A 24,692-nucleotide genomic window follows, 5' to 3' on the forward strand; every position below is an offset into this window, starting at 1 on the left:
ATTCTCCTGACATTCAGATGACTCAAGACAAGACAGACTCCAGAAGGCCTCCTGTTTCATAGTTGTGTCCTCTGTGTGTTTGAACTGAGGTGTTTACAGCGCTCGTTGCCATAGCAGTGTTTTGGGTGAGTCAGCCAAAAAATACTGCTATGGCAAAATATTTAGATAAATAAATGTTTATAGATGGTTCCATAAGTAACCCGTGTACAGCTGTTGTTATTAATGATACCTGTGGCCTTTAACTGTCATGATACGTTGTGTGGCAGGCAGGAGAAGGACCCAATAGCAAAACTCACAGACACGGGGATGAACTCAAAATCACAGCTTTAATGCTGGAATGGCAGAACATAGGAAATACAAAACTAAACTGGGAAAAGTAAACTAACATACGCAGAGAGACACAGGGAGATCCACACAACATGAGGGAGAACGCGACGCCGAACAGAGGAAGACGCAGACAGAAATACACAGAGGGTTAACGAGGAAAGTGGGAACACACGGGGAACACAGGTGACACAGATAACCATAACGAGACAGGGCGGGGTGAACTGAACATGACATGTAGAGGCAGAGGTTCCGACAGGAGGAGAGAGAGCACGGGGAAAACACCGACATAACGGGCTGGGGAAACATGAAACAACCACAAGGGGAGACGAGGGCTCATCAATACATAGAGGGCACACAGGGGGGAAGAGCCATGAAGGGAAAACACTTAGGGAACAACACAACAGGGCAACTCAGAAAACATGGCCTAAATAAGGAACAAAATACAAAAATGCATGAAAACTAAGAATACTGGGCCAACATGGCCCAGGACCATGACATTAACGGAACTGTTGTTCACATATGTGTGCGTCACCCACCAGTTTTGCACAGTGAAGCTTACGGGACATTGCTCTAGTTGGTACTGTTTGTCTTATTAAAATAATTATGAGCTTCAGAAAAAAAAGCTCTGAACGTATACATCTAATCTCAGCATTTAAAGTAATGTAGTGAAGTTGTTTTTTTTAATTAATCAAATTCACTTAAAAAGAGCAATTTTCTCCATCTCCTGTTTTTGTCTCCAAATGCATTTGGCTCAGTGAAACAATACAAATGGTTAAACATACCAAAACTAAATCAGATCCTTCTTCCACCTAGCAATGTTTGGCCGACTGGGTATTTAATAAAATATTTAATAAAACAAATATTCCTCTATATTTAATAGCTTGCTTGCATGTTGGCATATATTCTACTATCCTGCAGAGCATCATCTGCAGCACACTGCTCCTCTTTTAACCACACAAAGGAGGCAACTCTAACTATGTTATATTTATTGAGATCAATAGTAGACTTCCTGAGTTTGAGAGTTAATGAATATGTGAAAATGACTTGGCTCTTTAAAGTGTTTTGCAGCATCATGGACCGTATTCAATATGCAGTAAATGACGATCAGGTTCATTATAAAGTGTATGACTGATCGTTTTGCTCTTTTGTGGCTTTTCCTCTCTATTAGTGCATCACAGCAGAGGCACCATCAGTTGCAAAGCCAACAAACCCTGCACATAATTTATTTGAAGATTCCCTTTAGAACTGCATGATGACAGCAGCCCTGTTGCATAGCTGTAAAAAGTGATAAGAAGCTGGATAACTCATCTGTGTAAGGAATTCTGATGCCAATGATGTCCAGGAATACATCTAGGCTTTTTTTCTTTTGGGGGGGGGGGGGGTGAATTTGGTTCATTTCTCATTTATTTGGTTAGGTTTGTACTCTAAAGCATATTTATTTAGTGGCTTAATAAGAGGTTGTAGTGGAAAGAATTAGATTATAGCCCCACTTAACAGGCAGTGTCATCTGTGTTGAAGTGCTGAAAGGAAAACTCACTTTCTCGCTGTGTTGTTGTTCATGCTGTAGATCGTTCTGAAATGGAGCAGTAAGAATCAGAGGGGGTAGGGTGCATTTTTATATCCCCACTGGGGATATTAAAAAAAATTAGCAGGGGGGAGATATGTAGACCAGAGAGAGGGGAAATCCTCCTCTACCCTCTATCATACCCTATGTTGTAAACTGACTGAGAGACCAGCATATATACCTTGTAGCTGGGTATAAATATAATAGCAACAAAACAGATTTTGGCCACCAGTGCAGGACACGTGTAACTTCTTTCTGTCCTTTAGCTAACTTTGGTTTTTCTTTTAGCTAGTGCTGTGAAGCGCAAACATCAGTTATACATATTTCATTTTGCTGGATAAAAACCAACAAATCATTGGAAAATAGCAAGCTAAGTTGCCATATCAGCCTCAGAAATTTGGATGAATTAGCTGATCTTATCCACTCAAGACAGTATTTTGCCTAGATAGCTTGTAGATTAGCTGGCAAGCTAGCATTAGCTAGCATTAGTCTCAAGAAAGTGTGCTCAGTGGTGATTTTCATCCTCCATCTCTCTATGAGCTCAGTTGAATTTTGGCCGCAATATCAGTCACATTCACATTTTGCTGGATGATCTCCACTCAGTAAAATACTTCCAAATACTTCAAAATTTTCATCTAAGTCCTTTGCAAATTATTTCACAGATTATAAATGGCAAATCATTCAGTACATGAAACTTGCTGTGTAGTGCTAACAGACTGTACTCTGTCAATACTCTTCAAGGTCGCTATTATTGCAGTTGGTAATACTGTTAATACCAAATCTGAGCATTCATCTGCACAGTCGGTTGTCTTGGATAGACTTTGAATGAACTGTGTGTTCTGACTGAAGTAAAAGAGGGACATACATGGAGACAGACGTACATGTGCAATTTGTGCTATCAGCACATAAATCTGCCTTGCTTTGCATTGTAGAAGCATGTAAGTGTGTCCCAGCACGCACAGAAACAGGACAAAGTCGTACACTCTGTTGTACTCCCTGGGCAGCAGAAGTCAGGGAGAACAATGCTGGTGGGAGGATAGGAACACACATGCTGTCCTCACAGGATGGGAACAGAGTCAATGGAGCAATCAGCCCTGAAGGGTAAAGACAGGAAAATCACAGTTCACTCTTTGCTTGTTCATTATGGAATAAAAGATGTAATTTAGCTAATGAATAATCTTTTTATTCCTAACCCTTTTATGTATTTTCCATGGAGTTCTTTTGCTTGCTATTTTCTGTTATGACTACAATAATCTGTTGAATGCCTCACATTTAATCGTGCAGCAGTGGTACTAATTAACGTAAAGTTGACTCAGCTTGGACACAGTATAAATAATGTTTATCCTTTTTTTTTTAACGTAAAGTACATTTAGTTTGCTATAGAGAGAGAACAATTATTAATTTCACAAAATGTATTAAATACACTGCTATAGCTTTTGTTTATTTTTAGTTGATAAAACCTTTTTTTTACAAAGCCAACCATTTCTTTTAGTCCAGATTGGAGAATGACATTTGTCTTTAGCAGGCATTTTATAGCTTTAAAACAGCCGACGCACAAGAAGCACTGATGTTCTACTTTTGCTTTCAGTTTTCTTTTTTGTGGACAGGTTACTTTTTAAGGGACTATTTGCACAGAAAATAATAATAAATAATAAATAAAAATAAAACATACTTTTTTAAAGCTGCTGATTTTCAGAACACATCAAAGTAAAAGAGTTTGGACATGGCGACTTAAAAATGACTGGGAGCAGATGCTTTAAGTTCTCAGTCACTCTACACATTGAGACCAATGGTAATGCCAGATATTCCATGACTGTTGTGTGTTGTTTACTTCCCTTGGGACGGAGGAAGCATGACATTTACACAAATGGATGTGTGACCCACATCATTCCCCTGCTTCTGTGTTTGGAATCTCATTTGCAGCATTCCTTCCTTCCCTCTTGAATGCCATACGTCTCTTCCTGACCTGCTACTTTCCTAGTAATCACTTTAGTTGGTGGCAACCAGCCCTTCTGCTTGGCTGTGATAAAAATACAAAATGCTAATAACAGATTCAAGGCAGCACCTGCTACTCACAGCACTAACACTCTTGCTCTATGTGTTACCACTCTGACCTCAGGACCGTAATGATCAACGAGACTGACCACTCGTTGATGACTGGTGATGCAACATAAAGCCAATAGGACAGTGTTATCTGGCTCCCTCATATTGATGTGGAAACATTATACTGAAACTAAAGGCAAAGAATTTATTTGCACCAAGACAGTGGTAATTATTTAGGATTTAAATAACCTCCCTTTATCAGGGATGTAACGTTCTAGTTATAAAAAGTGCAGCTTATCTGTGCAAACGCACTTTAGTATGATCTGAACAGTCTGTATTGCTGAGGACTGTAACTGCTATATTGAATCCTAGCTGTGAAGCTTTAGTAGCAGTAGTAATAAAGATGTCAGGATGTTCATCAAACATGGAACATGAAAAAAAGTCATCAGACTGAACAAGGTCAGCCTGATGACTTTTTAGTTTTCCTTGCTTTGGCTATTAAAGTAATTACAAGAGAAGCTGAGATTTTATGAGACACGTTGTTCATTAGATATCCTGAAATAATATGTTGAAAAATCTAGATGGACGAATGTGGATTTTATCTGCAGCTGCAGTAGCCTTGAAGGCTAAAGGCTTATTATTTTACAAAATATACACTTCAGTAAAGACACAGTTTTGTAGTTTTGCCTCTGTATACCACCACAGTGGGTTTTTAAGACTTTCAACTTTACGTCAATGGACTTAACAAAAACAATGCTTTAAGTATTTAGGAATTATAGACCATTTTAAACATACATTCAGAGGGTTAAAGTTATTTGGACAAACGAACATAATTTTAAATATAAGGATTTTTTTAAATACTTGGATGAAAAGCCTTTCGAGTCAATGACTGCTAGGCCATTACTGCAGCCCCCTTTAGTTGCTACTTGCTTGTAGGTCTGAATTCTCAATTCAATTTTGTAATTAATAATTGAATTGTTGACTGACTTTAGCGTTGAACAATATCCCATTACTCTGACCTGAGAAGCTCTTTGGTTACTGTATATATACATATATATCTTATATACTTATTTAAAATTAGCTCAGTATGTGTTTGTTTTTTTGACATCTTCCTAATGTAGCTGCTTCTGATTAGGAATCAGTGACCTACTTTTTCAGTCTGTGTATAACAGCCAGTTTTGGGGAGAACTCTGTAGCTGCAGCCATTTAGAATTACATGCAGAAAGGTCATCTGCTGGTCAGAAAATGTCTTAGTAACCTGACATCTTGTCAGAGCAGTTCAAAAGAGTGACGTTGTCCTAGCATTGTTCATTAACATACCATGACATGGGAAGTACTAATGCAGGAAAGCAGCCATCTCCGGAGAGGTGCTGAATAACAGGAGGCAGGGAAGAATCAGATCAAGCATTCAATATACCCAGACATCCTCACACACACACACAAGCACAAGCACACACTCAGACAATGCACCTATTGTAACCACTTTCATAATGTAGTTAGAGTAGGAATGAGTCAGTATCCTGGCTGCTGGTCACTGAGTTTGTTCAGAGATATTTCTGATAATTGTAGTTGTCCCATTGTACTGTTTGGGTGCGTGTGTGTTAGAGTGTATGTTACCGTTCGGTTACACCAACAACTGTACACATTCTGACCGATGAATGCAGATAAACATCATGCAGCCACTGGGAAGACCGCAAGATTATTTCCTATCATTTATAAAGGAAGCTGGAAAAACAATAACTGAAGCAGTTATATAATAACGCATAAAGAATTATAGAGGCATCTAAAAATGTTTTCTCAGAGCTTTTAATACAAAGCCATAAAAGAACTGTGGAAAGAAAATGTCACACCAAAAGAAGCACTGAAAGCATCGTGTGTATGAATATGAATAATTGTTTACAATATTCTCCCTATCTTGTTTTTCTCTTCAGACACAGGTCACCCAATCAAACTTAACTATATAAATGGTTTAACATGCCAGAATTAAAGACTCCATCTTTTTTAGCACTATGTTGTCAGTTGTAACATTTAACTTTAGTGTTTAATCTGAAATGATCTCTATTTTCCTTATGCTCTGAATTCAGTTCATTTCTCTTTTATTTAGTTTAGGGTAGTTTTCACTCTGAAAAGGCAGTGGATGTTCACGTAATGAAACGTTGACACGGAACACGATCTGAATCATCCCTCTATACAATGTCATCTCTGTTGTCACTTTGAGTTCTTCCACTTAAACACTTTTCAACAATTTTTGCAGAAACAACAAAAATACACCTTCAACAGCGATAATTGTTTTGGAGCATAACCAGTTGTCTTTTATTATACCTTAAGTCTAATGCAGCGTCTAATCACTGATTTCCTTTCCAGAGATGAAAAAAAAAGTAAAATAAAATTGAACACGTACGATTACCTTATAATATCTTTTCGCCAAATAGCCTGTGTTGCACATGAAGGAATGATAAAAACAGTCTAACAGCAGTGCCAGAGCACATTCCAAATGATTATTTTAATCAAAGCGTGTTCATTATAATTTTTGACCTCTAATTATCAAGTATGATTTCTTTAATTGAATTTAGATTAGTTTTAGATTATTTGTTTTCAGTGTGTGTTGATATTACACTACAATTACTGAGAAAACCTACGAGAGATAATTAAAAAAATAATTACGATTCGGAGTGATAAAATGCGGTCATCTGCCTCAAATTAAGCAAAGCTAATTGTCGAGTAGTACTTTCCTGTGGAGGTCCTGGAGTTAGAAAATACATCTTTACGCAAAGTAGGGACCTTTATGTGAAACTATCTTCAATACATGTTTTTTTTATATACTTGCATGAATATAACTGTGCGTCACTCGTTCTATTTTGAAAAGTAATAATAGGCCATTTGCATAACAGGCTTTCATAACCCAGGAAAATCACCAGACACAGGCTGCTTGTTTGATGATTATCTTGGCCATTTTTCTTGCCCTTGAAAGTATCTGCACAGATTTATGCCAGAGACTTGGAAAAAACATAGGTGACTAGAGACAAAATACAGCAAACTCTGCTCTCTCCAAGGACCACTGAAGGAACAATGGATTGTTTATATCAGCCAGAAAATACAACAGTATACAAAGGGAAAAAGGCAAAAGCTCACATTTAACAAAGAAACAGGAGACCAAAAACCACAAAACCAAATGCCTAATATGCAATTTTATCCAGTTGCATGAACTACATAAACCGTTTTTCCAGTTTTCCAGTTCCCTGAAGCAAGCGTTTTGCTTGCCAGATGAGGAAGGCTAATGAATGAATGAATTTGTAATATAAAGAAGCATGCTGTAATTTTGCATTTTGCAGCTCACGCTATTGATGTCTGACCCTTTCCTTTTGTCTGCTTTGTGCTCATTGCTACGTTATCACAGTGAAATCAAAAACAGCTTATAGAGTGATTTTAGGTGAGGGCTTGAAGATAGAAATACATTCTGAGCTTTATGTTATATTCATTGCATGATTGCATTTTGGTGTTCAGATAACAACTTTTGAATGCACAAGTAGGATTATACCAATAAAAGTCAACCCAGATTGAAAACTGTGCAGACTGGTCTGAAACCAGGCAGGCAGTCATGTGAAAAAAAGTCCTCTTTTTTCTGAATTCTGTGGCTTTCGTGTGCTTAAAAATAACACTTTAATCTTCAGGGAATCTTTTTGTTGTTGCTGTTATAGCCTAAAGCCTACACCAGCCCAGCTATCTAAACCGTTAATATTTTAGTATCGGTAAAACTGTGTTTACTTATCAAAGCTGGCTCGCATCAGAGCTTCTGGAAAACCAGGTTCAGAGCAGGGCAGTGATGCAAGGTTTTAACAGCATCATTAGATCACTGTGAATGGGGTATGCCACATAAACACTGCCACACAATGCCAGGAAGCGGGGCTCTGACACGCAGCACCAATCTAATGCTTTACTAGTTGGAGTGGATTGCTCAGACACTGGCTTGTGAGTTTGTGGTCAAACAGACAAAGAAACAGGGGGCTGAAATGGATGGAAGCAGTCTGAAGGAGGCCTGATGACGAAAAGGCAGCAGGGCATGAAAAGCCAAAAAGTAGTTTGAATACACAAAGAGCAAAATACATTTATTCACCTCTACGGTTTTAGGTTGGGGCGGATTTGGAGTCTGACCTGAGTCTGGGTCAGGAATCCTTCTGAGCTGTGTTCATAATATTGTTCTTACAGTGTGTTTGTCGGTGGTGTGGAGTTAAAGAATGAACAATTTATTGAACTGAAGGCAAATAGTTTGTGTCCTATACCAGTGTGGCACACACATATTCTCCTTTGATGTTTACTGAACAGACATGCCATGAGCATGGGTGTCTTTTTATAAACATTTGAAACTTTATGTAGAACTCTCCAGAACACGTTTGCCTATGTTATTCACACATGCATACATATATAAGTACACACAATGGCCTCCAAAGGCACATGTGTCACGAAGTCTGTTAAACTTTGTATCTACACAACTGTCCCGCAATCCGTAACAGCGTGCCAACATGTGCATCCCGTGCGTCAGGGGGCTATGTCGCCGTGTGGTCTTTGGCTAATGCTGTGTTTTCTTGCTGTCTTCAGTTAAGTTTGTTCTCACAGAGACTCGTGCACCAAGGCTATTTTTAGAAAAGCCTCATACTTTTGTTATCCTCTACTGACCATTGCCAGGCACACAGTTGTGTGTACATGTGTGTGTGTACCGTGTGCGGGCGTGAAGCTGGGCTTGGGCTATCAGAAGGAACAAAGAGGAAAAGGAGCAAAACAGAAGAAAAGTAGAACTAATACCTAAGAATACATTTTTAATGCTTTTATATTATATTTTTTACTACTCAAAACTAAATTCTTTGTATTAACAGTGCTATACAGTTTGCTGAAACTCAAGTTTTGAGGCTCTTTGGGAGTTACACATAAAGTCAGATGGTGTTTGGTGCTAATATTCCACAGGTTTGCAAGTAGCTTATATCAACAAACTGTAATAATATTTTTCACTGGACGACAGGACCATGGCCTCATAAAAAATATTTCCGTTTCATTTATTTAAAACATAGGTGTCATAAACGTCCCTGTTGCTCTGACGCTGTTTCCTATGAAAGGCTTATATTCAGGTAGACAAGTGGTAATTTGTTGAAACCCATAATGACTTCCTCTTATGTAGAGTTTAATCAGTGTGTTCCTGTAGATTGCACCCTCACCCTCATGAATAGAAATTAAGTGGAAGGTAGAAGGGCATTTTTATCCTGTGTGAAATTATGGTGTTGCAACTGAAGACACTCCTCCCTTTTGACTAACTTTCCACTGACATCACAGAGCCATATTTCTTGATTTGCAGTGCTGCTGTTGGGTGTAGACAGGAGGTTTGGCACTCCGTGTGTGTGTGTGTGTTTGTGTGTGTGTGTGTGTGTGTGTAGAGGGAAGGTAAGAGGTGAAAAATACTTATCATTTTCAGGTGTCAGAATATATTTTATTTTATGATCTATCTGTGCTCATGGCCTTTTTTCCCTGTTTGAGCTTGGATGCCATCCACATTAATGTTTAAGGCAGACTACCTCTCCAGATATGTTCAGCAGCAGGTGCTAATTAATTTAAAGGGTTGGCATGTATTTGGATGAAACATCCAGATTGTAGCAAAAGCTCACATATACACCCCTCTGCACTCATTTAGGTGAAACAGTAGTCTAGTTAAACATCACCTGGCATGAGGACAAGTTTCTTTGAAGAGGGCAAAGTCTTTTTCCAGTTGTGTCCTGTACTTTCAGGGGGAAGCATCATTGATGGCTCTGTGGAGACTGGGGCTGCCCTGTTGTTCTCTTACTCTGAGATTAATGATTAGATTCTGGTTTCTCCCATGAACCTCAGTGACATAGTCTCTTTCCAGACTAAATAAATAAATACATAATACATGGACTATGTTTGTAGTTTGATTCTGTTGTGTAAGTTTTGCTTATCACAGAGTAAACATCACGGGTGTTTACTGGTATTAGATGTTGAATGACATTGAACAAAATGGACATGAAGTAACAATCAAGACAGACACTGACTAAGTGTCAGTTTAATATGTAAAAACATGTTTGCGTGATGTTGAAATCGATCAGTGCCCCAGTCTACATAACCAAATACAATATTCTTATTTTGCCCATAAAATGAAGCCTTAAACAGACGCACATCACAATTTTGTCTGTGCTCTTGGATTGTGCTTATTTTTAGATATCTCCTACAACATATTCTCACTCACCTTTCACATTCGACTATGACTTTAATCTGAATGCTTGGAGTGCATCACTCTGCACTGCACACAGTGACAACCTTAATCTTTGTTAAAGGAAGGAGTTATTAAAAGAGTGTAGGAGACATGTTCCATCTGTAACTGGAGCTTTGAGGAGACAAATCCACTCACAGGTACTAAAGGTGATTAAAAAAAAAGCTATGCAATCTGTAGTATCAAATCTGCTCTGAGGGAAGGAGGCACTGACACGTTGTGCTCACTCACATCAGCTTCAGCAGTTTCTGCGTTGTCCTGCTGAAAGCTGAGGTTGTCAGAATAAGCTACCAGCTAGAAAAATGATGTACAAACGCAGTTAAGTTAAATTGAGCGTATTTCTCCGCCTTTTTTTGGCAGTGTTTAGAGTTGTCAGTCACTTCAGTAGATCAATATGTAGCCCTCATTTACTCAATACCATTAAATAAATGGGCTTTGGGTTCTTTTTCTAGTGTACTCTCGTACGATGTTTTAAATTAACTTCTCTTTTGTTTCTGGGATCAATGAAGCTTATTCCTTAACAGTAGCACTACACGCGAAAATTAACACTAGTGTCTATAGTGCAGTAAATCATGTCATACACCATGTAAAGTAGAGCATTGCAACCCTCCTTTAATTTACCAAACAATGAAAACAAGAAAATAATAAAATGGCAGATTTCAGTATTCAGGCAAACCAAAAACACACACAGCAATTTACCCACTGTACACAGAATCTCCACACATACAGTGTAAACCACCAGTGATAAAACAATTATAGTCCCAAACTAAACCTAAAGCCGGCAGAGATAAACCCTACGTTGCAGGCCTGTATTGCTCCAGTATAAATCCAAAACGATCTCCCAACCGGAAGTTCTTCACTCAACGAGCAAAAAATAAATAAATAAACTCAGTACCTTGTGAAACGTGCAATTCCCACCAGCTTAATCCAGGTAACAAGTTGTCTTCAGCTCCGTCAGAAACACTCCGCTCTGAATGCAGTAGCACAAAGATGAGGAAGGTCCGTGATCTCCACGTGCTCCACAAGCTACCTGTTTTAGCTTCCCACGTTGCCAGAGGTACTCTGAGTGACGCGGGCACTCAGAGTGACTATCTGGGGTGTGTCCGTCGTTAACCAGTTCGGTAACGATCCTCTGCAGCTTGTTACGTTCCACAACTATAGCGAAACGGCAGCCTACAGTAGTCCTTATTAGCGAACGGCTGGGTTAGCCTCACTTTAACTTAATGCGTGCACAGCCGCAAGAAACAAAGCACACAGTCCAGACTCACGCTGAAACTTTACGTGTTATGTCACTAGCTTACCGACACTGTGACTTATCTGTCCGAAAAGTCAAAACACACTTACTCTTAGCACATAAAAAACAAGCTAACTCCTCCGGATGCTCCGTGTAACTCACGCACCACCGCCCTCTCTTCTCGCGCTCTCGTCTCTTTTTCCCTTTTCCTTCTCCACCCTGTGTTACCTTCACCGACCTTATCCCCGTAGGAAATTACAGTTCTCACAAACAATTCACAAGAAAAGAAAGATAACTTATTTTAAACAATGCAAACATGTTTTTAATAATTTTACATGAACTTTTACCTTTTTAATAAACAAGAAAATTTAAATAAATGAACTCTTTGATATTTATATTCTCAGACTTCACTTATCTTTTACTATTTATGCATCTTTTAAACCCGGGTTACACCCTCCCCCCACTAAATGTCTGGTGTCCTCAACAGACTACCAAGGAACTACAAGAACTTGGGAAGTAGGATGACCTTTTTACATACTCTGGCTCTTAGTCTTTGCCTATAGTGATAACAACCCCTCTATGTATAATAGTGATAGGCTGATCTTTAGCTTTTCCTGGCTCATCATAGGTTAAACGAACTACTGGTTTAATCTGTCTCTTAGGCCTTAGTTTAGGAGTGTCACCCAACAAATTACGGTGTGTATTTGGTTTCTGAGTTTTGGCAGACCGGGCTGTTATGGGATCCAGATCAGGTTCTGGGGCAGAATCTTGATCATCTTCTTCATTTTGGTCAGACTCCTCCTGAATATCCACCATGTGGTCGGGCTCAGTCTCACTGTCCCGATTAACGTCTTCATCCTCCAGTGGCAGTTCCTCCTTTTCACTGCGCTGATCAGAATCCGTTTCATCACTGACGTCATCCTGGTCTCCTGCACAATCCTCTTGTGGCACTGCTTGAGATCTAAGAGCCTGTCTTAATGCTTCTCTCACTCTTTCTTGAGTGTAGTAGTATCTCTGAGGCTCATAGTATTCACTTTCTGAGGACGAATCAGAATCCTGTGACAGCTGAGGGTCAGACGCAACTGTGGCCTGCTTTGGTTTCTTGCCCTTTGGTTTTTGTCTGTCACAACAGTTATTGCCTTCTTCAGGGATTGGCAATTTCACATGTTGGCCAATAGGAAGGATATGGTCTCTGTGGATTGTTTTCAGACGACCACTCCCATTCTCTTTCTTTAGTTGGTAGACAGGAAGGTTGGGCATTTTTCCAACAACTTGGTAAGGTATTGGACTCCATCTTGTTTGCAACTTGTGCTTCCCTTTGAGACCCCAGTTCTTTAGTAGGACTCTGTCTCCTATCTCTAGAGACTGGAAACAAACTCTCTTGTCATAGCCCTTTTTGTTCTTCTGATGGACTTTGTCTGCCGTCTCGGATGCTAGCTTGTAGGCTTGACGGAGATCTTCTTTAAGCTTTGACACATAGCGTGAATGACTTTCCTCAGCTTTGTCAATTGTGGTCCCAAAGCACAAGTCCACTGGCAGTCTGGCTTCACGGCCAAACATTAGGAAGTATGGCGAAAAACCAGTTGCATCACATTTTGTACTGTTGTAAGCATGGACCAAATAAGGGACATGCTGGCTCCACTGACGTTTCTTTTCTGTGCTTAGAGTACCCAACATAGAAAGCAGCGTTCGATTGAACCGCTCTGGCTGAGGGTCTCCTTGCGGATGATACGGAGTAGTGCGCGACTTCCGTATCCCCATGTTCTTCAACAAGTCTTTGATCAGACGACTCTCAAAGTCTCGCCCCTGGTCTGAATGGATACGAGCCGGAAGACCATAGTGGACGAAAAACTTATCCACTAGGATTTTGGCCACTGTTTGAGACGTCTGATTCTTGGTCGGGAATGCCTGGGCGTAGCGCGTGAAGTGATCTGTGACCACTAAAACATTTCTCATGCCCTTGGAATCCGTCTCCATTGAGAGAAAGTCAATGCACACCAGATCCATAGGTCCACTGCTGGAGATCTGGTGAAGCGGTGCGGCTCTCTGGGCAGGAGTCTTGCGTGTTATGCATTCACCACAACTTTTGATATGGTCCTCAGTGTCTTGCAACATTCTGGGCCAGTAGAACCTTCGACGGAGTAAATCCAGAGTTCTCTCTATGCCGAGGTGTCCTGAGTCATTGTGTACTGATCTCAACACAACATCATGATACACCTTTGGCAGGACTAGCTGATGGACCTCCTCCCCTGAGTGACGTTTGGTGATGCGATAGAGCAGACCGTCACTCAGCAGGGTCAGCTTATCTTTCTCTCTTTTTAGGAGCGACAGCTCCGGTGTGTTACCTGTCCATAAATTCTGTTGAACAGCTTTGACCGCTGGACCAATGACTGGATCCTCTTTCTGTGCCTTAGCGAGATCAGCTTTTGAGACGTGTTCCAGTGACTGTAACTCCATTGTAAGAGGAAATGCATAGATGTCAGGGATGCATTCCGGGGAAGCCCCGGTTTGGTCGACACATCTGGTGGGACACCCTGGGCTTTCGGAAACTTGTACTCTTTTGCAGATGGATTTAACAGCTGCCTCTGGTATAGTCTCCCATTCAGCATCAGTGTCAAAGTTTCTGGAGAGGATGTCTGCATCTATGTTATGCTTGCCTGGTCTGTAATGGACATCAAAGTCATACGTGGACAAAGCAGCTAACCATCTGTGTCCCACGGCATTGAGCTTTGCCGTAGACAGAACATAAGTCAAGGGGTTATTATCTGTTCGCACTGTAAAGCGCGCCCCATACAGATAGTCATGAAAGCGATCAACCACAGCCCACTTTAATGACAGGAACTCCAGCTGATGTATGGGGTACCTCTTCTCAGCCTGACTTAACTTCCTGCTGGCAAATGCAACTGGCCTTAGGTCCCCTTCTTGTAGCTGGTATAGGACAGCCCCCAATCCTTTGAAGCTTGCGTCCACGTGGAGCTCATAGGGCTTGGTAGGATCAGCGAAGGCTAATACCGGTGCATGGGTTAGGCAGTGGATGATCTGCTGAAAGGCTTTGCTGCAGGCGTCATCCCACCGATCTCCAAAGGGTTCTGACTCTTTCAAGTAGGACTTGTTGATGTCTGGACTCTTTTTCTTGCTCTTTTGTGTCGGAGCATAACCTTTGGTCAGTTCAGTGAGAGGTCTCACAATGGCAGCATAGTTAGCAATGAATCGCCTATAGTATCCGCAGAAACCTAAGAACGATCTCAGAGTCTTTAGGTCGTGGGGCTGAGGCCAGGTGGTAACAGCCTCAATCTTCTGCTGATCAGGAGAGACACCTTGGGCAGACACAATATGCCCGAGGTACTTCACCTGTGGCTGACAAAACTGGCATTTGTCCAGGGAGATCTTTAGTCCTGCTTCTCCAAGACGATCTAGGACTTTAATGAGCCGCTCTTCGTGTTCCTCCAGCGACTTTCCGAAAACAATCAGGTCGTCCAAGTAAACCAGGACTTGGAGGAGGTTCATGTCTCCGACTGTTTTTTCCATTAGACGCTGGAAAGTCGCAGGTGCTCCTGTTATTCCCTGCGGCATTCTCTCAAATTGGAAAAAGCCTAGGGGACAGATGAACGCCGTCTTCTCTTTATCTTCCTCTGCCATTGGAATCTGGTAGTATCCACTACGCAGATCCAGCACTGTGAACCATTTGCTCCCAGACAAAGAATCCAGTGCTTCGTCAATGCAGGGGGTCGTGTACTGGTCTGGCACGGTCCGACTGTTAAGGAGCCTGTAGTCTATGCACATCCGTATGGTGCCATTTTTCTTTCTAACTATTACAATTGGTGAGGCATAGGGGCTACGGGATTCTTTAATGATGCCGGCACAGAGTAACTCTTGCAGATGTTTTCTTACATCCTCTATGTCTGCAGGTGCCAGTCGACGTGATCTTTGCCGAAAAGGTCTTGTGTCAGCCAGGCGGATGGTGTGCTCCACCTCTTTTGCAAGGCCAACGTCCCATTCATGGACTGAGAGGACGTGGGAGCGTTCCGCTAGTTTCTGTCTAAGCCGGCCCTTCCACTCTTCAGGCACAGGAGAGTCACCAAAGTCGATCTGGCTGCTGTCAAATGCTGTCGTCTCTGGTTCTTTGTTTGGCATGGAGATGACGCTTTCGGTGCGATAAAGGTGACCCATGACGGTTCCAACCGGGATAATGGTTTCCCTGGCGGACTGGTTCTGCACCAGGATCCTGAAGCTGTTAACTTGTACCGCATTGGCGGGCACAACCATGGGTTGAAGCAGGACATCACCCGGCAGAGGAGCTAAGGGAGAAGAGTCAAACATCAAGATCTCTTTGCCAACTGTCTGCTGAAAATGAACTTTGCAGGTTATTTGCAAGTCTTTTCCAGGGGGTAAGGACAAGGGATTTGAACCCTGCCAAGTCACACAGCCAACCTGGTCATCTTGAGAGCCTAGGGTGATGGAGTCTGTGAAAGTGGGTAGCGACTCCCTGTGAATTTGGATGCCCAGGCTTTTGGTTATGTCACGCCCCTCTTTTCTGCATTCCTGCACCAAATTGCGGACATGGCTGGTGTTAGTGCCAACAATGACAGGAATCTGCTCTTCTTTTGGGCTTGGACAGATCAGGGCAAGGACAGGTACTGTGTGTTTGGTGCCAGTCACTTCAGCCGGGTACTCAACATCTACCACAACATAGCCGAGGTAGGGGTAACTGACATTGGACTCACTTAAACCCCAAATGTTGAGACCAGTGACTGGATGCACTGGGGTGGAAGGCAGATGGGCTTTGTACCAGGACTCGAATATTATGGTGACCTGTGATCCACTGTCAAATAAGGCATTACAGGGCTGTCCATTCACTTTAAGTGGCACAATACTTGGGGGCCCAATCAGTCCCTCCGGAATTCCAGCTGGGGTGGGAGAAGTCAGAAGACCCTGCTTGACATGACAGTCAGTGTCAGGGGCATTACTTGTTGAAGTACTTGAACTTTCTTTCAGTGTCTTGACAGTTTGGATGAGCTTTCGAATAACTTTGCTCTGATTTTCAGGATTTTGACACTTTGCGACAAAATGTCCCTTTTCCCCACAACGGTAACAGAACTGCTCATCCAAAGGCGTTCTGTTCTGGTAAGGGGTCCTTGTCTTTGAGTTAGCCTCTACTGCTGCCATGGTAGCCAGTTTTAAAGAGGAGTCCGGAACAGTATCTCTTTGGGCTACTTTCTGCTGCAGTCTTTTCACTTGTTTTTTCAAAGCAGCCAGTTCCTTGGTGTCACTGGGCTCACTTGACTGCATTGAGGACGGGCCTTTCTCTTTGACATCAGGGGACTTAGTCATGCAGGTGGCTAACTTGGCCTTAAGCTCTTTAACTTCAGCTTTGAGACTTTGTATTTCTGTATTGTCAGTCCCTAAAGGTTTTGTCTGCACATGCTGGACTGAGGTATTGAGTTTCCTCCTTGATGCCTCATACTCTTCCTCTGTGCGAATCTCACTTAAGAGTTGGAGGAAAGTTGGGGGTTTGGACTTTCTCTCTCTCAGGCGCAGATTAATTAGCATGAGATCGGAAACAACAGCCCCTCTCAGGAGTTGTTCTAGGCGAGCTTTGTCTTTGCTAGAAGCTGGAAATCCTCCTCTCTGAACAACTTTACTGAGGGCCCTCTCCAGACGCCTCAGAAAATCAGACAGTTTTTCACTTGATTGTTGCTGCATTAAGCGGAAAGCAAAATAGAGATCATCCCCAGACTCAGCACTGCCAAAGGCGCTTTCCAAAGCCTCCAGGTATTCAACAGGGCCCGCCTCAGGGTCTGACTCACGGACCGATTTGGCAATCTCCAACGCCGGCCCCTTTAAACTTTCCATCAGCCTGCGCCTTTTCTCCTTGTCTGTACAGTCACTTTCCTCTACCATGAGCCATGCCTGCTCAAGCCAATGGTCAAAGGGGTCTTCACTAGGGGGAACTGGTAAGTTCCCTGAAAACAGCCTCAAACGCCGATAACCACCTTCAGCTTGTGGTTTACGTGCCTTCTCCAAAAAATCACCAACCGCTTGCAAGACAGACTCAGTGGAGTTTATGGAAGGATCAGAGCTGCGCTGCGGAGGAGCAAAGCTGCGAAATAAGCTTTGTATGTCTTCCATAGTCCTACCCTCAGTGTCTAAGAGACTCTTCAACTTCACAGCAAAATCGTCACGAGCTGCACATTCATTAAGAGTCACTATCGGCCATCTCTCACCACTGTGCTGGTCCAGCACTTCCTTGGGTGCATTATCTTTAGGTATACTTTGTTTGCACTCGCAGAGAACCATTAGGCAGCTCAAGGGGGTGTGGAACAAGCGCCCTCTAACCCGGACTCGTCCTAGACACTTAATAGTCTCCAAGGTTTCTTCTATCTGGGCTATTTCCACTTCTTCTGGAACCAGAACCAAGAGTGCTTTAGCTTCCTCCAAACCTTCACCCCGACACCACCTCTTCAGCTCTGCAGCGAGCCCGGTGTGGTCTGCCATACTCATAATAGCCAAAAATACTAAGAAGTGTAAACTAGCTACTGTAGGTTAACTTTTAATTTTTTTTTTTTTTTAGCGTGTGGCTCCTTCAATACTTCTATGAGATCCAAAAACATCCCAGCGGTGCCTCCATTTTATGTAGCCCTCATTTACTCAATACCATTAAATAAATGGGCTTTGGGTTCTTTTTCTAGTGTACTCTCGTACGATGTTTTAAATTAACTTCTCTTTTGTTTCTGGGATCAATGAAGCTTATTCCTTAACAGTAGCACTACACGCGAAAATTAACACTAGTGTCTATAGTGCAGTAAATCATGTCATACACCATGTAAAGTAGAGCATTGCAACCCTCCTTTAATTTACCAAACAATGAAAACAAGAAAATAATAAAATGGCAGATTTCAGTATTCAGGCAAACCAAAAACACACACAGCAATTTACCCACTGTACACAGAATCTCCACACATACAGTGTAAACCACCAGTGATAAAACAATTATAGTCCCAAACTAAACCTAAAGCCGGCAGAGATAAACCCTACGTTGCAGGCCTGTATTGCTCCAGTATAAATCCAAAACGATCTCCCAACCGGAAGTTCTTCACTCAACGAGCAAAAAATAAATAAATAAACTCAGTACCTTGTGAAACGTGCAATTCCCACCAGCTTAATCCAGGTAACAAGTTGTCTTCAGCTCCGTCAGAAACACTCCGCTCTGAATGCAGTAGCACAAAGATGAGGAAGGTCCGTGATCTCCACGTGCTCCACAAGCTACCTGTTTTAGCTTCCCACGTTGCCAGAGGTACTCTGAGTGACGCGGGCACTCAGAGTGACTATCTGGGGTGTGTCCGTCGTTAACCAGTTCGGTAACGATCCTCTGCAGCTTGTTACGTTCCACAACTATAGCGAAACGGCAGCCTACAGTAGTCCTTATTAGCGAACGGCTGGGTTAGCCTCACTTTAACTTAATGCGTGCACAGCCGCAAGAAACAAAGCACACAGTCCAGACTCACGCTGAAACTTTACGTGTTATGTCACTAGCTTACCGACACTGTGACTTATCTGTCCGAAAAGTCAAAACACACTTACTCTTAGCACATAAAAAACAAGCTAACTCCTCCGGATGCTCCGTGTAACTCACGCACCACCGCCCTCTCTTCTCGCGCTCTCGTCTCTTTTTCCCTTTTCCTTCTCCACCCTGTGTTACCTTCACCGACCTTATCCCCGTAGGAAATTACAGTTCTCACAAACAATTCACAAGAAAAGAAAGATAACTTATTTTAAACAATGCAAACATGTTTTTAATAATTTTACATGAACTTTTACCTTTTTAATAAACAAGAAAATTTAAATAAATGAACTCTTTGATATTTATATTCTCAGACTTCACTTATCTTTTACTATTTATGCATCTTTTAAACCCGGGTTACAAATAGATTATTCCACTTTGAGCAGAAACAATAATGCAAAAGCACGACAGGATATAGTTTGGCAGCTGGTATATGTAGGGTGGTTCAGTGTGGAAGGATGCATAAAGCAGGAAGTGTTTGCCCTTGAGACTATGCATTATTGTTAAATACAATAATAACGGTACAAGCACAATGTAGCCATTCTAGCTGTATGCACGCAACTGAACAGACAGTTTGAAACTAATCATTTAATAACACTACCACCAGTATGTTTCTGTCATACCACCGAGGAACCCAACTGGTTTATTACATTTTTAACCTTTAAGTAACCTTGACAGAAGTGTTTACGGATATGGAAAGCTATTTCGTTTAAATTGCAACTTTGATTTAGCACAGGCTTGAAGGAGACAAAAAAATGTGTAGCTTCCTCGATTGATAGGAAACAGCTGCTGTGGTAGGCTTGAGGTCTGACAGCTTATAAGGGCTCAAAAGAATTCATGGTAGGAAAAGAAAAAATACAAATGGTATGTCTTTAGTTTTGTTGCTGCATTTCTAGAAGAATTTCTTTATTTCACCAAAGTAAAAGCTTCACAAGACCTTTAAGAACTGTGGCACTGCCAACATTTGTAAAGAAAAAACAAAGGAAAAGAGAAAAAAGCCCTCACTCTCAAGGTTGAAACGCAAGCTGGGGGTCTTCAAAGATAGAAAACACACGCCATCTGTTACCAGCTGGCCAGTATCTAGCTCGGATGTGTATTGCTGTAATACAATGGCTCATTATTTAGAGCCTCACTCACACATACAATGGGGGCAGTTTCAGACCATCAGATTAGTGGAGATTGACCCCTTCTCCACCCTGAAGCAACTTCCCTTTTCCCTTAACCAATCAAAATGGTGGGTTGGCAGAATGTGTCATGTGAAACCCGGAGTCTTGGCTCAACACTTCAAACCTAGGGCACAGTTGGAGGCCAACAGAAACAACAGCTGTAGTCTTTTACACTCTCCCACTCTCACAGATTTCCTTACTTTGTTATGCCCAGACAAACACCAAGTGTACCCGTGAGATACAGGCACACACCTCAGAGAGCACTGTGGGATTTACAATGTGGACTGCTGCTATGGAATAACCATTTTGGAGGCTGGCTGTATGTGTTACCTGGACTAGCCTTGCTTTTGATAAGGACACTCCACGGACTTACTTGCTTCCTAGCCAATTGGGTAGTCATAGCCAATTGGAGGTAGTCAGAGCTTGCTACAGTCTTTGCAGGAGCCTGCAGGGCCCTCTTTCTGTGTGGAGGGTGGATGATGCAGTGTGTCCTCTCCTTCCTCTTCCCTCAGTTGAGTGCCGGATCCCCCTGTAGCTGCGAGGTCGGCCCCGGAGGAACCAAGAAGAAGAAATCCAAGAACCTGTGAGTATTCAAATCATATATGGATATGTCTATCGTGTTCCATTTATTTTGTCCCTTTGTGTGTTTGCTCATTTAGGAATTTGTAAGGATTTTCTTATCAATTACCCTGGTGCAACATTAAGACAATACACGAAAAACAGAGCATTGCTATTTAGATTTTAAATGCAGACTTCATTTGTGTATGAGAAGGAGAAGCGATTTGAGTGGTAATTAAATGACATGACAACACAGATCTGACAATTATATTAAATTCAGAGTTTCCACTTGGATGTGTCAAAAGAAATGTCCAATCAATAGTAGCTCTAAAGCTTACCCAGTACTCAAAGTTGGTAGGATGCAGTGGACATTTTGGTACATAATCAAGATTAAAGGCTTGAGCCAACCTTTATTTCTTTATATTTTTCTTCCAAGGAGCCAGACCTTCTTGTTATTTTTTAAAATAATCTTGAGCATTAGTTCTTCAGGCTTTCTGAAGGTCTTTTGAGGTTTTTCCTTAGATGTCGGCTGCATTTTCACTCACCTTCAGTCCAGTCCTTTCAATAACGTGACATATTTTCAGAGGAATGTTTTTCTGTTTATTAAACCACCTAATGTTGACTTATGAACAATCAGGATAAACAAGGCACCTAATTCAAGGGATGAACCAGTGTTGCATCTACTCACAAAAGACATCTTTAGAAAGAACCAAAGTAACCTGTTGCAAAGACACTTGAATTGTTTCCAATTCTTTAGTTGAAGTTATAGAAAATGCCAAAGACTGACAGGCATAAATTCATATTTTTTCAGCAACAAGGTGATTTTCAAATAGCTACTAGCCAAAATCTTGGCATATCTTAGCATTAAAGCCTCATCAGAACTCATCAGAAGTTGGCCATCAAGAAGCCATTCTTAAGGAAGCAAAACAGGGAGAAAAGGCTGCCAACTTTTAAGAACTGGGCTGAAAAATCAGTGACAATAGGTTTTATGGAATGATGAACCCACATTGATCATTTTTAATTCAAATTGTCATCATTGTATACAAAGGAGGTCAGGAGAGTAGGTGTCTAAAGCCATCTGGGAAACACGGTGGAAGCTCTGTCATGGTTTGGTTTGGGGCTGCATTTTACCCAGTGGTGCTGGAGATCTTGTCAAAACTGATGGAATAATGAATCCACAAAAGGAAAGTCAGATTTTTATCTGCCATGCAATACCTTATGGAAAAAATTTGGATGCCAACAGCTTAGTTTTTCAGCATGGAAATCATCTCAAACGTATTGCTAATGGAGTAAAAATGTACCTGGAAAAAACAGATATGAGTCATGGATTGGTCTCCCCAGAGCCCAGACTTCAACATTACTGAAGCAGTGTGGGATAATCTTGTGAGAGAATTGAACCAAAGGCAGCCAACATACAAAGAAGAGCTTTGAATGTTTTTGAAGAAGCCTGGAGAACTTTTCCTAAAGACTGCTTAAAGAAATGACAAGAAAGCTTGCAGAAGAGTTTATGCTACGTTGAAGAATAATTGAGCTCAAGCTCAGTAGAATTGTATAACTCTGTTTTTACCTAATATATTGTACTTCCATGTATGTTTTTCTTTTGCCAAGAATAAAAAAAAAAATCAGCACATGGCGACACGTTTCCCAACTCAGCAGAAAAACAGCAAGTATGGCAGCCCTCCTGTTCATTCACCAGCCTTTTAATGCTAATGTAATCAACAGAGTGTACAATTTCACACCCCTCTGTAGCGTGGAATGTATTAAACAATCCATCAATCCAGTCACACCCTTTGTGTGGCTGGATTGATGGATTGACGACTGAGAGTGTTAGGACAAATACCCAGTAGATGTCGAGTGTCATTTTAAAATTTAATTTAGATGAATTAAGGCAGATAGGAAAACTGTGGATGTGCTTCTCGGGTGTAAATGTGACTAATTAATATTGCACGCATAATATCTACATGTTCACGGACCTGCAAATGCAGAGATGTGCTATAGACTTTGAAAGACAAATGTGAAAGTTAAAGCTCATAGTGTAATGCTGCTCATCAACTGCTTAATGAAGCGGTAAATGAGGTGTATGGAACCATATGCGCGTTTCATATTCTCTTTGAGGTGAGAAGTAAGGTGTACATGTTGGGGATGCACATGGGCTCAGCAATTCATCGGCTGCTCGTTCTCTTCTTTGAAAAGATGAAAGCACATTTCTTACATTGCATACAATAAAACAGTAGCTGTCCTTGAGCCTGTTACTTTTTTGCAGTGTTTAGTTAAAGAGCAGATTAAGTGATTAAAATTCCTCAGCTATTTTTTTCCCAGTGGTCTGGAGTATGTAGCCTGTTTGTCAGCTGTTGCAAACCTATTCAGCTTGTCTTCAATGTTTGAATAAAACAGGCATAAAAAGAATACAATATGGAATACAATATACTTTTAATGTGAATATATCGGGTGTGCCTATTTTACAATTCAAGACCCCAAACACAGAGCAAACTGATAATACTGAGCAATGTGTGCCTAAATAGATTGGTTAGAAAAAAATGTGACAGCTTGATTGACTGCAGTAGGTAGAAAAAACCTTTGTCATCTAATACTACACATGCTGTCTTCTGGCACAGCCAAGGCAAGTGCAAGCTTGAAGCATGGTCTACAGGCCAGTGATAAAGTACTGTAATTTTTTTTAATCAATATGTAATGCAGCGCTCTTCATTTATTTGCAGTTCATATTATACTGCAATATTGCAACGACACATAGGACTACATCCATGCAGCATTTCTCTTAAGTTTGAACTCTTCTACACTGGCCAACAATCACACTGACATATTAGAGCGTCAAGGAAAGTATATAAGGAAAGTTAAAAAAAAAGAAAAGAAAAAAAGATTACAGGTAAAAAAAATACTAATTCTCAAACTGCTGCTATTGAACCATAAGATTTGTACTTGATTTTTCTCAGCTGTAAGGTGGGACGTTAGGGCCACATGAAGTAAACAACATTAGTCAAATTGTCAAAATGCGGAGATTAATCTTGCACCAGTCTCTGCTTTTGTCCTTGCTCTAATAAAAGGATGTTGTGCTTCTTGGGTGCCATGGCCTTCAGCTTAAGTGGGTTCATGCTGTGTGTGTTAGAGGCTAAGCAAGTAGCATTTCTACTACATGGTTCTGACACTGTTGAAGGTTGCATGAAAACAAAAGAGTTTTTTGTTCTTAAACTGTATGTCAGTCAGTCATGAAACTCTCTTCTGTCACCATCAGTCAGTAAAATAAGGATGACTCTAAATGTTCAGTGATGCGAGCCTCTTTTTGAATATACAGTTTTCACCCACTTCCAGTCATTTACCAATATGCCACACTGCAGACCAGTAGCAAGGGAAATATCTACTCATTAAGAAGAATTCACCAAAATTCTCTGTGCTATAGATTAAAATATGATGCACAAGCATGCTCGAAAGAAATTAAATATCAAATTACTTCGCTTGAAAGTAGGAGACTGATTAATAACATGGGAGCCGCTTGAGCGAGTAGATGTAGATTAGTGTAAAGCGGAAAAATTACATCTGACATGGCCAAATCATGCCAAGAATTAGCCATTTAAAACTTTAAGAAGGGTCTCTTTGGGCAAGGAACCAGAGGAGAGACGGTTGGGAGTGATGTGCAGCAAGAGGTCTTGCAGCGACTCTGCCTCGCAATTCACAGGACTTCTCCTACTAACATCTAGGTGCCAGATACCACAGGGGACCTTTAGAGGTCTTACAGAGTCCATGCCTGGCTGGTCAGTGCTGTTTTTGCAGCAATACCAAAGCATATTAGGTAAAGGTGTTCCTAATACTTATGTCTACATATGGCTTATGTATCTATACAACTTTATCTTGATCATCATTTATAGCAAAAAAGACACAAATATGGTCTTTCTTCAAATAAGCATTCTTTCTAGCATCTTTATTCCACAGACAATGGATCACTGCATGGTGAC

General features: G+C 41.2%; 1 protein-coding gene across 3 annotated transcripts in view; it reads left to right on the forward strand.

Annotated features, from left to right (window-relative positions):
* The window catches only part of rgs3a (regulator of G protein signaling 3a), a 115,514-nt gene that overhangs the window by 80,376 nt on the left and 10,446 nt on the right, over positions 1-24,692 (forward strand). For all 3 annotated transcript variants that reach the window (XM_086300858.1, XM_086300856.1, XM_086300857.1), the window contains one exon: positions 20,679-20,749. In XM_086300858.1, coding sequence (XP_086156984.1) covers positions 20,679-20,749 — 71 coding nt within the window. The remainder of the gene's footprint in view (positions 1-20,678; positions 20,750-24,692) is intronic.

Source organism: Aulonocara sp. 'chitande type north' Nkhata Bay, linkage group LG7 (assembly GCF_057382095.1).
Source record: "Aulonocara sp. 'chitande type north' Nkhata Bay isolate Kocher_YH1m ecotype deep benthic linkage group LG7, A_spYH_male_GT1.1, whole genome shotgun sequence".
Taxonomy (NCBI): Eukaryota; Metazoa; Chordata; class Actinopteri; order Cichliformes; family Cichlidae; genus Aulonocara; species Aulonocara sp. 'chitande type north' Nkhata Bay.